Source organism: Bison bison, unplaced genomic scaffold (genome assembly GCF_000754665.1).
Source record: "Bison bison bison isolate TAMUID 2011002044 unplaced genomic scaffold, Bison_UMD1.0 scf7180017864284, whole genome shotgun sequence".
NCBI lineage: Eukaryota > Metazoa > Chordata > Mammalia > Artiodactyla > Bovidae > Bison > Bison bison.
In genome coordinates this window covers 932,605-946,073 of record NW_011494856.1, presented here as the reverse complement: position 1 = coordinate 946,073, position 13,469 = coordinate 932,605, and the positions used below count along the sequence as shown (strand labels likewise).

Here is a 13,469-nt window from a genome sequence, read left to right as displayed (position 1 = left end):
CAGTGGAGCAGGAGAGTGAGGCGAGCCATGAGGAGGGCAGCGAGCAGTGGTGGAGGGCCGAGGGGCCAAGACTCGGAAGGCTGGTTGTCAGTAATCGTGACCCGGCCCCTTCCGGACGGAGGTCTCACTCGCACCTGGCGGTCCCGGGCTGACCGGTCCCTGTGCCCGCAGGTCTGGTTCCAGAACCGCCGGGCCAAGTTCCGCAAACAGGAGCGTGCGGCCAGCGCCAAGGGTGCGGCGGGCGCGGCGGGAGCCAAAAAGGGTGAGGCGCGCTGCTCGTCTGAGGACGACGACTCCAAGGAGTCCACGTGCAGCCCCACGCCCGACAGCACCGCGTCGCTGCCGCCGCCGCCCGCGCCCAGCCTGGCCAGCCCACGCCTGAGCCCCAGCCCGCTGCCCGCCGCCCTGGGCTCCGGGCCCGGACCTGGGCCGGGGCCACAGCAGCTCAAGGGCCCGTTGTGGGCCGGCGTGGCGGGTGGTGGGGGCGGCGGGCCAGGCGCGGGCGCAGCGGAGCTGCTTAAGGCCTGGCAGCCAGCGGAACCTGGGCCCGGGCCCTTCTCGGGGGTTCTGTCCTCCTTCCACCGGAAGCCCGGCCCCGCCCTGAAAACCAATCTCTTCTAGCCGCTGGCCTCCAGAGGCTCCGGGCCTGCCTACCCCTGCCCCTCCAGGGCCTGACAGCCCCTTCCCATCCCAGGTCTGCCTGCTGGCCCCACTCCCACTGTGTCTGACCCCTCCGTGTGCCCTCCCCAGCTTCGGAGACCAAGCCAGGGCTACTCTCGTCTTCACCCACCCCCATTCCGCACCGCGGGGGTGGGGGTGGGGGAGGGTACTTTTCACTGGGATGCCCTCCAGGAGAGCTCAGAGCCCCCTGGCTCTCTTTGAAAAGGGGATCAAACAATGCCTGCCCCAACAGTGCTCAAAGGTGAATCCTCAAATGGAACAGCCCGGCTTCCTCCCCTGCCTCTGCAGCTGGCTGGGTCTCCCCTCGGCTGGTCATCATTGGGATAAAGAGTGGCGAAAAGGGTCCCACCTCGGTTTTCTCCCTCACTCCTCCCCACCCATCCTCAGCCGGTCTGGCACAGAGGGGAGGCCCTGAGATGAGCAGAGCTGCCAGGGCATCGGGACAGAGGGGCTTCCTCTTTCCTGTCATTTTTGTTGTTGTTGCTGTTCTTTTCTTTGAAAAACTTGTAATTTATTGAGGTGAGTTTTGCTCAATCCAAATAAAACTTAATTTATTGACATCACACTGGAACCCTTCGGTACCCATGAAGGGGATAGGCTGCCTGCAAGAGCCCAGTTCCCCTTATGACCAGCGAGGAACCCCCAGCTGCCACACAGCTGCAGTGCAGGTGGTATAGACCAGGAGACAAAACTAAGCAAACTGGCGCTTTGTGGCCAAGATTCTTTGCCCCCACCCAAACCAGCCCTAATAACATTAAAGTGCCCGCCCTCCCTAAACCCACACAGAAAAGCTTAAATAAACCCCAGCCCGGTTCTCGGGCTATTCCTTCATTTCCGGACGGACACCCCTGAGAGGGGGTTGGGAGAAGTCCCAGCTGAGCCCCTCCACCAGTGGTTCAGCCTGGGTGGAGGGTAGCAAGAACAACGGTGAAAGTGGGGACCCAAGACGTACCCATATGGACCCCATGACCCCCCTGGGGCTGGAGGAGTGGCCCAGAAAAGGAGGACAGCACCAGAATAACCGAGGTCCTCGGTAACCATGGCAACTGACCTCCGCAGCCCTGGCTCTAAAAGGTGAGGGGTAGGATGTCCTAATTAGGACAATGATTGGGCAAATGACTGGGCAGTAGGGAACACAGGTCCCCAATAAATAGGCAGAAAAGTACTGCCCCGACCCCTTATAACTTTTAAACTTCAGGGCTCTGGCTGGGCCTTCAAGGGCGGGTTTGGCGCTCAGTTCGCAGCTTCAAAATGCCACCGCGGTCACTTGCTGAGCTGCAGGGTGTCCAGAAGGAGGCGCTTGTGAGCCGGGTCCTGCACCCCAGCTTCCTCCAGGTCTTCTTCAGTGATGTCGCTGTAAGGGTAAGAGATGCTGGGAGAAGGGCCAGGTGGTCCAGAGAGCCCCTAGCTCCGCCCCCAAGGCCAGTCCCACCCCATCCACTTCCAGCCCCGCCCCCACCTGAGAAACTCCAGGTCGTCCCAGCCATTGTGCACCAGTCCCTCCTCATAGCGTTCCAAGCCGATGGCCCTCAGCCAGGCTCCCATGCCTGCCTCACCCAGCCCGCCAGCCCGCCCGACCTGCGGGCACGGAGCCTGAGGGAACAGAGCAGGTTAGAGGCAGCACTGAGGGGGCCTGCACACACAGGACTTGCAGGCAGCCATATTCTGCCGCCTGCTCTGGGGTGGGGAGAGAGGCATAGCAAGGGGCTGATTCCTGCGACCTTCAGCTCCCCAGTGCCCAGCCCAGGGCAGGGGACACCACTGAGTGCTGAGTGGTGAAGTAAAGAGATGCCCCCACCGCAGGCAGGCACACTCTGCAGGCACACAGCCACCCCCAGCCCACACACCTCTTCTGCCAGGTCCTCCTGGATGCTCTCCCGGATGCGAGGCGGAGGGAAGCTGAGAGGCCGGCCGTAGTCCGAGGGCAGCCCACGGGGCGGCTGTAGCTCCAGGGGGCCTGGCAGGAGCATGGCTCGGCCAGGCCCGGCGGGAGCATAGTCCACCTCACTCAGTGTCTTGGCCATCTGCAGCACTGAGCAGGAGCGATCATCCCCACTGGCTACATCCCCCAGGAAAGTGCTGGCGGGTGAGGGGCCTGGCGGGAGCGGGGGTCTTGGATGGGCCTTGGGAGGTGGTGGGCCACGAGCCTCACCCCCACTGCGTCCCCGGATCACTGGCCCTGGCAGAGGATCCAGACCAGGGGGCAGGAAGATGGCCGAATCCGGTAGTGGTGGTGGTGGAAAGTCTGGAGGGGGCAGTGTGCCCCCAGAGTCCTCATCTGATGAGCTCCCCTCTCCTGCACGAGGCGGCCGATGGCGCCCAAGCTGTGGGGCAGGCACTGTGATGGCCACTTTGTTCTTGGTGGCAGGTGGGACAGGAGCCCTGGCAGGTGAGGGTGGCTCCGGGGGCAGCAGCTGGTGTGGCACCCCTTCAAGGACGTAGTAGGCAGGGTTATTGAAGCTGTTCTTGGGTGGGGGGGCCACCACCCCTTCCAGCTCTGGAGCCCCCTCTGGCTTCAACCTGGGTTTGGGAGCAGAATAAAATCAGGGCCCAGAATCAAGGGGAGAAGGGCAGTGGGTGCGGTGGAAGGAGCACCGGGCGGGGAGTCAGGAGATGTAAGCCCCCACCCCTAGACTTGCATGTGACCGTGGGCACGTCACCTTCCCTCTCTGCCCCTTTGTGTCTTCATCTCTAAAACTGGGGAGACAACTGGATAACCCCCAATCTTCCTTGCCTCACTCGCTAAGAGTCTCCAACCTTTTTTTGATTTTGTAACTGTAAAAGCTGTAAAATGGGTGAAAACAGAGGCCAGAAGGCAGGGCAATAAAAGCCTTCAATGAGAATGACCAGCCAGATGTGGAAAGCCCTGGAGGCACCTGAGCCCAGTCTACTGAGGAATCTTACTCACAGATTCAGGTTAGTTTTATTCAAGGCTGAAGATAAAACCAAGGTGCCTGATAACAGCTGAAGATGACTGAAAATGCACCAGGAGTCTTTATGTTCAAATGACAACTGGATATAATTAAAAAGCAAGCCTCACTTTCCCAAAGTATGATCCATGGAACACTATACTTGACCTTGACCCTTAAACAACATGGGCTTGAACTACAGGGGTCCAACTCTATGCAGTTTTTTTCACTACTATGGTATTGCACGATATATGAGCCACATTTGCTGAATCCATGCGGAACTTCAGATACACAGGAACTGGGGATCCAGAGGGATGACTATGAGTTATACACCCCTAACCCCTGCCATGTTCAAGGGTCAACTGTAGTTCCCCAGGATATTAATAGTTATTGCATGGAAAAGTTTCCTGGCCCATTAAGTTTGGGAAACTATATTCAACACAGCTGAAAAAGGATTTCCTTCCTGTCCACAAGCTCAGAGCTTTTGCTGATACTATTGTGCACTGGGAATATCTAAGAAAAGAATCTAGTAACAACCATTTCCCAAACTCATTTGACAACAAAGCGTTTTCCAATGGGGCATCTTGTAGGACAGTGTTCCACAGAACGCCCCAGGGAAATCTGCTGAGACACAGGCCTTCTCCAAACAGAAGGCTCAACTTAAGTATCTAAGGGAGCTGTTGCAGAAACCATTTCTAAGTCTATTTTTTAAGACAGAAGTGAGAGGAGAGGCTGACTGTGCTCCCTTTGACTCAGAGAACCACACCTTCAGGAGGCCTGGCTGGCCAGTGGCCACGGGTGTAGGGCCCCACAGAGACCCAAGCAACAGATGATCCCCAGGCCAACCCTGAGAGCCACGCACAGTGATGGATCAAGATGGATAAGGGATCGGAATGACAAGTTTCCTTCTCTCACCTGGGAGTCAAGGGCTCCTCCCGGGGAGCAGCTCGGGGCGGGGCTGGGGGCCTCCCAGTTGGTGGTGGCTTCTCTGGTTCTTCAAATAACTTGGACAGGGGGCAGGAGGCCTCTGTGGAGGCTGGCTTGCGGCTCCCTGACCTGCAGGGTGCACAGGGGAGGGAGATAAAGCAGGAGCTGGCCACGAGTCCTCAGGCACCGCTTCAAGTGACTCCCCACAGAGCCCCAGCTCACCGGGGATCCTGGCTGCCTCGGGACACAGAGGGGGCTTTGCTCTTTGCTCCTGCCTCGTCCTTATCAATGCTGATCCACTCTGTGAGGGGAAGGGAAAGGAGACTTAGAAGGGACCTGGGGTCCTGCACCTCATAGACACCCATGGGCTAGCTAGCCCCTTCCCAGCTACTCCCTAGGGCAGGCCCACCCCCCAGACCTGGCTGTACAACTGCCAAATGTTCCAGGGATTCCAACGCCCGCCCCGCAACCCTGGTCCTCCTCTCCTAGACCTGCCCGCACCGCCCCATTGTATGCCCCAAACCCCTCCCAATGGAGCCCCCACCATAGAGTCGCTCACGGGTGCCCAGGCGCTCTGTGGGCACCCGCACCTTCATGGAGCCACGGATGTTGCCTGTCTCCTCGCCGCGGTGGGACAGGAAGGTCAGGAACTGCTGGGCTGTGCTGCCAATCATTGACTTGAGCGCCACCACGCACTCCCCTGAAGGGCAGATGGAACAGACCAGCAAACTGCCAAGCCTTCCTAGGGCCCTGCTCGGCTTTCTGTGCCCCTCAGCCCCCCTCTGCCCTCACCATAGGATTCGTAGCCGTCCATGGACTTGACTGTGAGCAAGAGGTGCTGGTCTTGCAGGTACTCGATATCAGCCAGAATGGGGTTGAGCTGGGAGCAGAGAGGCCCAGTGAGGAATAAAGCACCCCCCACCCCACTTCCTGCCATGACTGTGGCTCATCCCATCCTCAAGCTTGTCCATGCTCACTCCCGTCCACCTGAAGGAAAGATTTCCATGGGCCTTTCAGAGCACTCAAGAGCCCTGTAACTAACTGATTTTCTGCATCAACAATTGCCAACACAGCATCTGACATTTAGTGAAGCCTTGAGAAGTATCTATGGAACGAATGAGTGAACTGCAACTTGGTCTCCAAACCCCCCTCCCCCTGCAAGTAAAGCACATGCCGTCGTCCTCACTCATGCCCACTCCACGCACAAGCCCACACTGTGGGCTCTTCCCACCCTCCCAGGCAGGCTCCAGGTGGCATCTGGCTGCACTTCCCTCTGTGCCCTCACCCCCAAGCCTCACCGTGGGCAGCTGGCGTGAGGACCACTGCACCTTGAGGAAGTTGATGTTGTCACTGCTCTGGGCATCATTTTCAAAGCTCTTCTTATATTCTGGTGGGGGAGGGGACACCCAACTGAGTGCCACCTCTCAGCTTCCCTTCCCCCTAACTAGGGGGCTGCCCACTCTGGGCACCTCAGGCCTCCCATCCCCAATGACCCACACCCAGCCCTGGGCCCCGCCTCAGACCCTCCAGACAGGTAGAGTAGAACTCGATGAAGAACTTGGTGCGGCTGGCCGTCTTCACAATGGCCTCAATGCTCTCAAATTCGATGTAGGCCTGGTCTGAGGTCTTTGAGAGCCCTGAGGGGCAAAGGGAGGAATGCAGACAGGAGGGCTGAGAGGGTGGCAGAAGGAACAGGACACAGACACTGAGCACTGGGGCAGGGAATCTGGAGCCCTGGCAGAGCAGGAGGGAAGGCCAGGAGGGGCCTCCTCCATCCCAAGCAGCCCAGGGAGACCCCAAAGCTTGGACCTGAGGCTGGGACAGACAGACAACCCAAGAATCAGAGACCATCTGAGAAGGGGTTGGGAACCAGAGTGCCTGCAGGATAGGCCCACCAACAATCCACCATGCCACTAGGCACACGGGTACATGAGGAGCCCCAGGCAGGCAGAAACATGTACACAATTACCTCCATACGCACACACCTGCTCACAGGCATATACCTCTCACGGTGATTCAGAACACAGACAGCTTTACACATCACATATTCAGACACATTCCTGCACATGCATGTATGTACCCGCCCCTACACACCCACCCACACACACACTCAGATATATTCAAAGCTATGCACACCCCCCAGGCTAGCACCTGCACCCACCCAGATGGATGCCGCACCCACAGCACAGCCAGAATAGCCACCTTTCTTGGAGATGAACTGAGAGGTAACTCCAACCTCAAACGTCCCAAACACGGGGGAGTGGTCGCTGGTGACGATGTCATCTGTGCAACCTGGGGGAGGGGAGTAGGAATGGGGGCTCAGGGGAAAGCTCCTTACTCTCTGCTCCTGACTCCCAAAGCCAAGGCAGAGTCAGGTCAGGGACCACCCGGGATCGCCCATCACCCTGTCCGGGAGGCTCTGACCATAGGAATTGCAGATGATGTGGGTCTCGGGATAGGATTTCCAGAGAATCCGGTCACACCATGAAGGCACGTTGGTCCGGACCTGGGGCAGGGTCAGCAGTGTGGTCGGGTCAGCTGGGGGTTGCTCAGCTGAGGCCCATGCCCCTACCACACTGGGTCCAACATCCACCTCCAACACCCAGGATCACCCCCAAGGCCTCAAGGGGCCATAGAGGCTGGAATGGTAAGTGCAGAGGCTTGACCCCACACACACTCTTGATTCACCACAGTCCTGGGGGGTCTCCTTGGGCCTAACCCATTCTCCTCACTCACCCCAGTTGGCTTCTGCTTGTGCCAGGCATACGTGTCCCGGGAACCCCGCTCATAGCGGTAAGTGGGTGGGAAGGAGATCTCCTCCTCACCTAGGAAAGGCAGGGATGGAGGGGTCAGGGCCCTGAAGACCCGGGGATCCTACTAGGACCCTGGCCCTCAGGGACTGCCGCTACCGCGCCCATACTCACTGAATCGAAGGAAGACCTTGTGCTTTTCCCGCTCCAAGTTGAGCTGGTCCACCCTGAGCAGGGGCTCAAACTCCTTCCTGCTGATGTAGTTCAGGATCTCCTGAGGGGAGAGGGCACATAAAAGCTGGGGCCTTGCCCTCTCAAGCCAGAGGTGAGAGCCCAGTTAGGCCCCAGCCCAGCCTCCCTACCCACCACCCACGGGCCCTGCTCACACCTGTATATCCATGTCCAGGCGGTAGTTGAGGTCCCCGAACCAGAAGAGGTGAGTGAAGCGCAGAGATATGTCAAAGGCGCTGAGCTGCCGATCGCCCAGCGTGAGTAGCCGCAGGATGTCCAGGTAGTTCTGGTTCCGCCTGTGGTAGGGGTAGGGGGAGCTCCAGGGTCAGATGTCAGGCACAGACATGTAGATAAGAAGTCTCTGGCTGGGGTTGGGGACAGGGCAGGGATCAGGGTCCCTGGGGACAAGGTCAAAATCAGGGATAGACAGAGGGGTCCTGAGTTGAGGTAAGGAAGGAGGCCTTGGGGGACAGGGATGTAGGAGGGTCGTGGACTAGAATACGGGAGAGGCAATAGGTCTCAGGAACAGAGGATAAGGCTAAAGAGATGACTGGGAAGGCACCCCCTCACCGGGCAGTCTTCTCATTTCCTGAGGTGAGGTGACAATTCACAAAGCCAAATGAGGTGCCATTGAACATGAAGGAGACACCCACGGCCCCCTTGTTTCCTGTCAGGGCAACAGAAGAATGTCTGGGTCACCCTCGGTGGGCTCCCAACTTTACCCCCCACCCGTTGAAGCAGCAGTGGAAAGATCCTCCCGACCCCCACAACATAAGGCAGGCAGTTCCCTGCATACACAACCACGCCTTCTCTGGGGTCCACACCGGGCACTTGCAGCCCCATCTGGATGGTCTGAGTCTGTCTGCACGTGAGAGCAGAGTCCCTGGAGATCACAGGGACCCCGGTGGTGAAGGGGCAAGGCTTTGTAGATACTGAGCACAATCTATCCTGAGGTAGGACATTGGACTGCAAACAGGGAGACCTGGGCACTATGCTGGTGCCAGGCTCTATCACGTGCTAGCCTGTGCGACCTGGGACAGGTCACTTGACCACTCTGGGCTCGAGTTTTATCATCTATGAAATGGAGATAATTATCCTGGCCATGCCTCCTGGTAGGGCTGGAAGAGATTTAGAATATGAACATGCTTTGCAAAGTTCAAAGAGTTCTATAGATAGGAGACCCTGGACCCTGGCTGGAAAGGAAGCAGGAAGAGTAGCCAGAGGGACCCCACCCTCTCTCCTCACCCAGGGTGTTGGCAATGCCGGTCTTCACGCTGGACGTACTGACATGGCTGATGCGGTTCTCGTGCTCTGGCTTGACCAGCACGGCCACCTTGATGTTCCACAGAGACTGCATAGCAATCTGGGGAGAGGGTGCAGGGTCACCCCTGCCCCAGGCTGGGCCACTGTCCCCACCTCCCTCACCCTCACCCTGCCCAGCCCACACTATAGATGGTTCTGGAAATCACAAGGTAAGAAGGCCTGCCACACCTTTTCCTGAGGGACCAGAAAGAGCGGCCTTCCCACAGCATAAAGGACTCAGGGTAGACTTCCTAAAGGATATTCCCAGGGACCAGAAGGAGAGCCAGTCAAGCTGGGGGGAGCCAGCCAGTGTGTGGGGAAAGGAGCTGGACACGACAACACCCCCTCACCGGGCGGTAATCCAGATCCGTGAGCTCCTTGAGGCCCCCGCGGAGCAGGTCCAGCCACTCGCGGTCGCCCACCGAGTTCTCCTGGGTCCCAAAAACATAGATGTCATGGGGTATGGTCACCGTGACCTCATCCAGGGTCTTCCCCAGACCCTTCGATGTGAACCAAGATGTCACATTTTTCGGAGGCGGCACACTTCCTGGAGGTGGAGGGTACGGGGCAGTCAGGCCCCTGCCTGGAGCCCTTCCTCTCTCCCACCCCAGTCCCTCCGCAGGCCTGACCCATGTTCCAGGTGCCTATGAAGATGGAGATCATGTCAGGCTCGTCCTGCTTGGAGTGCTTGTTCTTCATGAGCTGCAGGAGCTGGCAGAAGGCTTCACGCTTCTGCAGGGGACAGCGGTCAGTCAGGCACAGGTGGGCAGCCAGGAAGTCCCCTTCCACGGGCCTACCCTGCTAGGTGGCCGGTCTTTCAAGGACAGGGACACACCTCTGGCTCACCACCACACCCCCACTCCTCAAGCATACAGCAAGTGCTCAGTAAATGTTTACTGAATGATTATCAGCCCACCCTCGGGCCGCCCACTCTCAGCACACATACTCTCCACCCCATCATCTTTTTCCTCCCATCTGGCAGGGACCCCTGCGGCCCCCGGCGGCCAGGCCCATGCGCTGCTCACCCGGGCGCTGACGAAGATGAAGTCCTTCCGCTGAGTCCGGTCCTTCTCCTTCTCAAACACGACGCCCAGCTTGTTCTGGACCCGCTGGGACTTAATGAGCTGGCGGACTAGGGGATGGAGAATGGGTCACACCACCCTGTGCCCACAGACCCAGGGGGCCCACCGTGCTGCCCAACCTGGGTTGGGCCCTGGCTCACTGCGGTCATGCGTGAAGGTTGTCCAGTCCTCCTGCGAGTCCCGCTGTCTCCTCAACAGCACCAGCCGCCCACCCTCCACGTCCACACTCAGCGTGAACTTCTGTGACTTCCCGATCTTGGTCAGGTCACCCAGGGTCACATCCAGCTTCACCTGCAGGCAAGGAAGTGGGGGTGCTGCTGAAAAGACCTGGGGAGCAGGTAACACCCTCTTCACCTCCACCGGCTCTCTGCCCTGGAATGTCCCCCCACCCCCCGTTATGTACCTCAAAGGCCTGCACAGGGATGGTCTTGGCCTTACGTGTGGATGGCTGCAGTGGGGCCGGGGGGCCTGTGGAACTCATGTCCTGCAGGGCCTTCAGGGCCTGGAGGGGGCAAGGGCAGGGCCAGGTCAGGAGCCTTGCTGAGGGCAGGGGCAGGGAGGGCCACTGCTGATGTTGATGTCAGTGCTGAACTACAGATTCAGGGTTCAGATCAAGACAAGGCAAGTGGCCAGGTGAGGGATCAGGGGTCAGAGATCAGGAGTCAGGGCACCTTCTTCTGGATGCCTGACAGGAAGTCCTTTAGCACTGACAGCTTCAGCACCAGGCTCTCTAATTCCTGCTCCCCGGTCTGTGGTGGGTTCTGCAGGGAGAACGAATGAGGTTTGTCCATGAGACCACCTAGCAGGAGCCCCCCCGCCCAGTCCCGGAACACAAACCCACACCCAGAGCTCTCTCCACAGTCCCACCTGCTGCTGCAAAAGGCGGGTCACCATGGGTGAGCTCTGCTGGTCAAACACCTTGGACAGGATCTCCAGACCTGACAGGACCTTGTCCACCTCACTATGGAGACACTAGGTCAGAACTCCTCACTCTGACCCAGGTACAGGGAAAAGGGGCTGAGTGTGTAGGAGTTTCAGCTGCCCCCATGAGGATACAAGGGTTCAGGTGAGGAAGAGTCAGGAGGCAACAGCAGGCTCTCTGTACTGAGCCAGAGGTCAAAGGTCAGGGCATCTGTGTAGCAAGGGAGCAGGAGAGGACAGCTATGAGGTAAGGGTGGGGCGCATGGCATTGGGTGCCCCAGGTACCTGTGCAGCCTCCGGCATGAGGTGGCGAGGGTGCGGGTGAGGTGTGGCAGGTTGCTGGCTCCGCCCCGCACGGCCTCCAGGTCCAGCCCGTAGCTGCCTTTCAGGTACTCATGGGAGACAGTGCTCAGCCCATTGGGAGCACTTGGGGGAGGGGTAAGAGGTCAGTGGAGGCCCGCTGATACTGTCCTAGCACCCCACCCCCTCCCTAGAGGAGATGGTACAAGTGGCAATGAGAGTGCAACAGACCAGGGTGTCTGCCTCCTGGGGGTCGGGGAGGGGGTGCCTTAAAGGTCTTCCCACCTTTGTTGAGGACATGGTTCTCAGAAAAGACAAGGACTGCCTGCTCAGGAGGGATTGGGGGGTCTCACCTCTCAGCAGCTGGAGTTGTGGGGGTCTCAGGGGCTGCTGGGGGGCTGCTGGGCCCCATGGGGGCAGAAATGCTGGTAGAGCCAGAGCGCGGGGGCAGTGGGGGCTTCTCGTCCTCCCCATCTGTGGACAGGGGCCAGGAGGCAGCGGTATGAGCCTCCTGCTCTCCGTGAAGTGGGGGGTGGGGGTGGGTACCATGGCTGTCAGGGAGTTCCATGGAAGGGAATAAATGGCCCAGGCACCAGAAGAGTGGCAGGGGGCTTCAGAGGAGGCAGGTTGAGAAGATGGGGTGGGAAGTCACGGGGGACGTCCGGTGAGGGGCAGGGAAGGTACATGGCACCCAGGCAGCACCTGAGGCGTCACGGTCGTCCGGCGGGTCCGGCTCTCGCTCCCGCTCCACAGGCAGCAGCAGGGCACACACCAGACCCTGGTTGGGCTGGGCATACAGGCTGATGAGCTCCCCCAGGGTCTGGAAGCGTCGCACTGGCACACCCTGTGAGGTCTGCAGGCCAGGAAGAGTGGGAGAAGAGTCAGTCACCTGGTCCCCAACCTTAGGCTAGAATCAAGGACGGGGTCAGGGTCCAAGCTCCCACCTGCACAGCCAGGAAATCTTCTCCGTCAGGTAGAATTCGGTATGTGTGCACATGCTTCTGATACCTGATGGCAAAGCAGGGGGTCCAAATCTGTCTCCCCCAGGATGGCATCTAAGTCCCAAGGCATCCGTTCCTCCTGCCAACCAGCGGGCCCAGCCCCCGGGGCCCCTTGGCTAGGTTTCCTTGAAACTGTCTACCCAGGCTGCACAGGGTTAATGATGGGGCCTGTCCACTCTATCCTGCTGGTGCTAAGCAGAGCAGGAATGACCGGACCCCACCCCAGACCTACATATGCTCCACACCCACTGCAAGGCCGGGGAAGCAACAGGCAGCTCTTTTGTGGCTTCCACAGCTGTCTAAACAGACCCTCTGGGCTGTGGTACTAGTCTGGGCCCCCCGCCAGAGTAAGAGTTCTCAGACGCCTGGGTAACTCGTCTGCGTGCATGGGTGACGTGCTATCACAAGTGTGTCTGCTGCCTGTGTTTACGCTGGTTGTACGGTTCTGCTGGAGTCAGGTGTGTCTGAAGCAGTCTTGCTGAGCGGATGTCGGGATACCACCCTAGGGCTTTCCTTTCCCTTCCTCAGACACCAGGAAATTGGGAGGACACATGGGGGCCCCCGGTGGGGGACCTGGGCCTCTAGGAGCCCCAAGCAGAGGAGGGGCACGAGGGGTGCTGACAGATGGCAGCAACAGCTGAGCAGGTGACAGCTGAGCCTGGTCCAAATGGTACAGCCCGCGCTCGGTGGGGGTGGAGGATTTCTACAGCCACGCCTCCAGGCAGGCTTGCCCAAGGGAGTCACCTGGACCCTGTGTCGGGCAGTAGGTGGGTACTGGCACTAGAGAGGATCAAACGTCTACTTGAGGAGACCCTATACCCTGGACACAGGGCCACCCTCTCCTCTCAGGAAAACTCTCCTTTTGGGGACTCTCCTGACCACTGGCACAAACTGTGTGGGTATCTGTGTGTGACTGGGCGTATTGGTTTGTGGACTGTGGGTCTGTGTTTATAACAATAATAGCATCCCATTAACTGCGTCCGATCTCTGTGACAAGCCAGGTACTCAATGTCCTACAGACATAATCTCATTTAATCCTCACACTTTAAGGAAGATATTATTATTATCATCCCCATTCTCCAGAAAAGGAAACTGAGGCTCAAGGAAGAAAAGTGATTTGCCTAAGGCCACAAAGGAAGAGGCCCAGCTAGCATTTAGTCAGGACAGAGACCAGGACCTGTATCCTGGCCTGCTTGTCGGATTGCCTGTGACTCCAGGGGCAGGGGTGTATCTTTGTTTCCCCTGTACACATAGGTGTCATGTACAGGTAAGCAAGTTTGTTTCTGATCACCCACCTCTAGGCTCCTGAGATGCAGGGAGTAACCGGAGTCAGCTGGTAAAGCTGAAGCTCCCACACACAGACAG

The 13,469-nt window shown here is 58.7% G+C and overlaps 2 protein-coding genes across 2 annotated transcripts in view; one reads left to right on the top strand and one right to left on the bottom strand.

Moving 5' to 3' along the window:
• Positions 1–1,103, top strand: part of PHOX2A (paired-like homeobox 2a) — a 4,439-nt gene extending 3,336 nt beyond the window's left edge. The window contains exon 3 of the mRNA XM_010849492.1: positions 172–1,103. Within this exon, the coding sequence (XP_010847794.1) occupies positions 172–621 (450 nt within the window). The 3' untranslated portion in view covers positions 622–1,103. The remainder of the gene's footprint in view (positions 1–171) is intronic.
• A 102-nt stretch (positions 1,104–1,205) lies between these two features.
• INPPL1 (inositol polyphosphate phosphatase-like 1) overlaps positions 1,206–13,469 on the bottom strand; it is a 16,659-nt gene continuing 4,395 nt past the window's right edge. The window contains exons 6-32 of the mRNA XM_010849524.1: positions 12,048–12,111; positions 11,806–11,956; positions 11,457–11,577; positions 11,089–11,229; positions 10,750–10,843; positions 10,554–10,643; positions 10,286–10,384; positions 10,023–10,173; positions 9,826–9,932; positions 9,430–9,532; positions 9,151–9,347; positions 8,744–8,861; positions 8,069–8,165; positions 7,656–7,794; positions 7,442–7,541; positions 7,254–7,342; positions 6,942–7,023; positions 6,720–6,809; positions 6,041–6,154; positions 5,816–5,904; positions 5,310–5,397; positions 5,062–5,217; positions 4,740–4,818; positions 4,506–4,646; positions 2,529–3,201; positions 2,141–2,274; positions 1,206–2,035 (exon numbers count right to left, since the gene is read on the bottom strand). Coding sequence (XP_010847826.1) covers positions 1,945–2,035; positions 2,141–2,274; positions 2,529–3,201; positions 4,506–4,646; positions 4,740–4,818; positions 5,062–5,217; positions 5,310–5,397; positions 5,816–5,904; positions 6,041–6,154; positions 6,720–6,809; positions 6,942–7,023; positions 7,254–7,342; positions 7,442–7,541; positions 7,656–7,794; positions 8,069–8,165; positions 8,744–8,861; positions 9,151–9,347; positions 9,430–9,532; positions 9,826–9,932; positions 10,023–10,173; positions 10,286–10,384; positions 10,554–10,643; positions 10,750–10,843; positions 11,089–11,229; positions 11,457–11,577; positions 11,806–11,956; positions 12,048–12,111 — 3,598 coding nt within the window. The 3' untranslated portion in view covers positions 1,206–1,944. The remainder of the gene's footprint in view (positions 2,036–2,140; positions 2,275–2,528; positions 3,202–4,505; positions 4,647–4,739; positions 4,819–5,061; positions 5,218–5,309; positions 5,398–5,815; positions 5,905–6,040; positions 6,155–6,719; positions 6,810–6,941; positions 7,024–7,253; positions 7,343–7,441; positions 7,542–7,655; positions 7,795–8,068; positions 8,166–8,743; positions 8,862–9,150; positions 9,348–9,429; positions 9,533–9,825; positions 9,933–10,022; positions 10,174–10,285; positions 10,385–10,553; positions 10,644–10,749; positions 10,844–11,088; positions 11,230–11,456; positions 11,578–11,805; positions 11,957–12,047; positions 12,112–13,469) is intronic.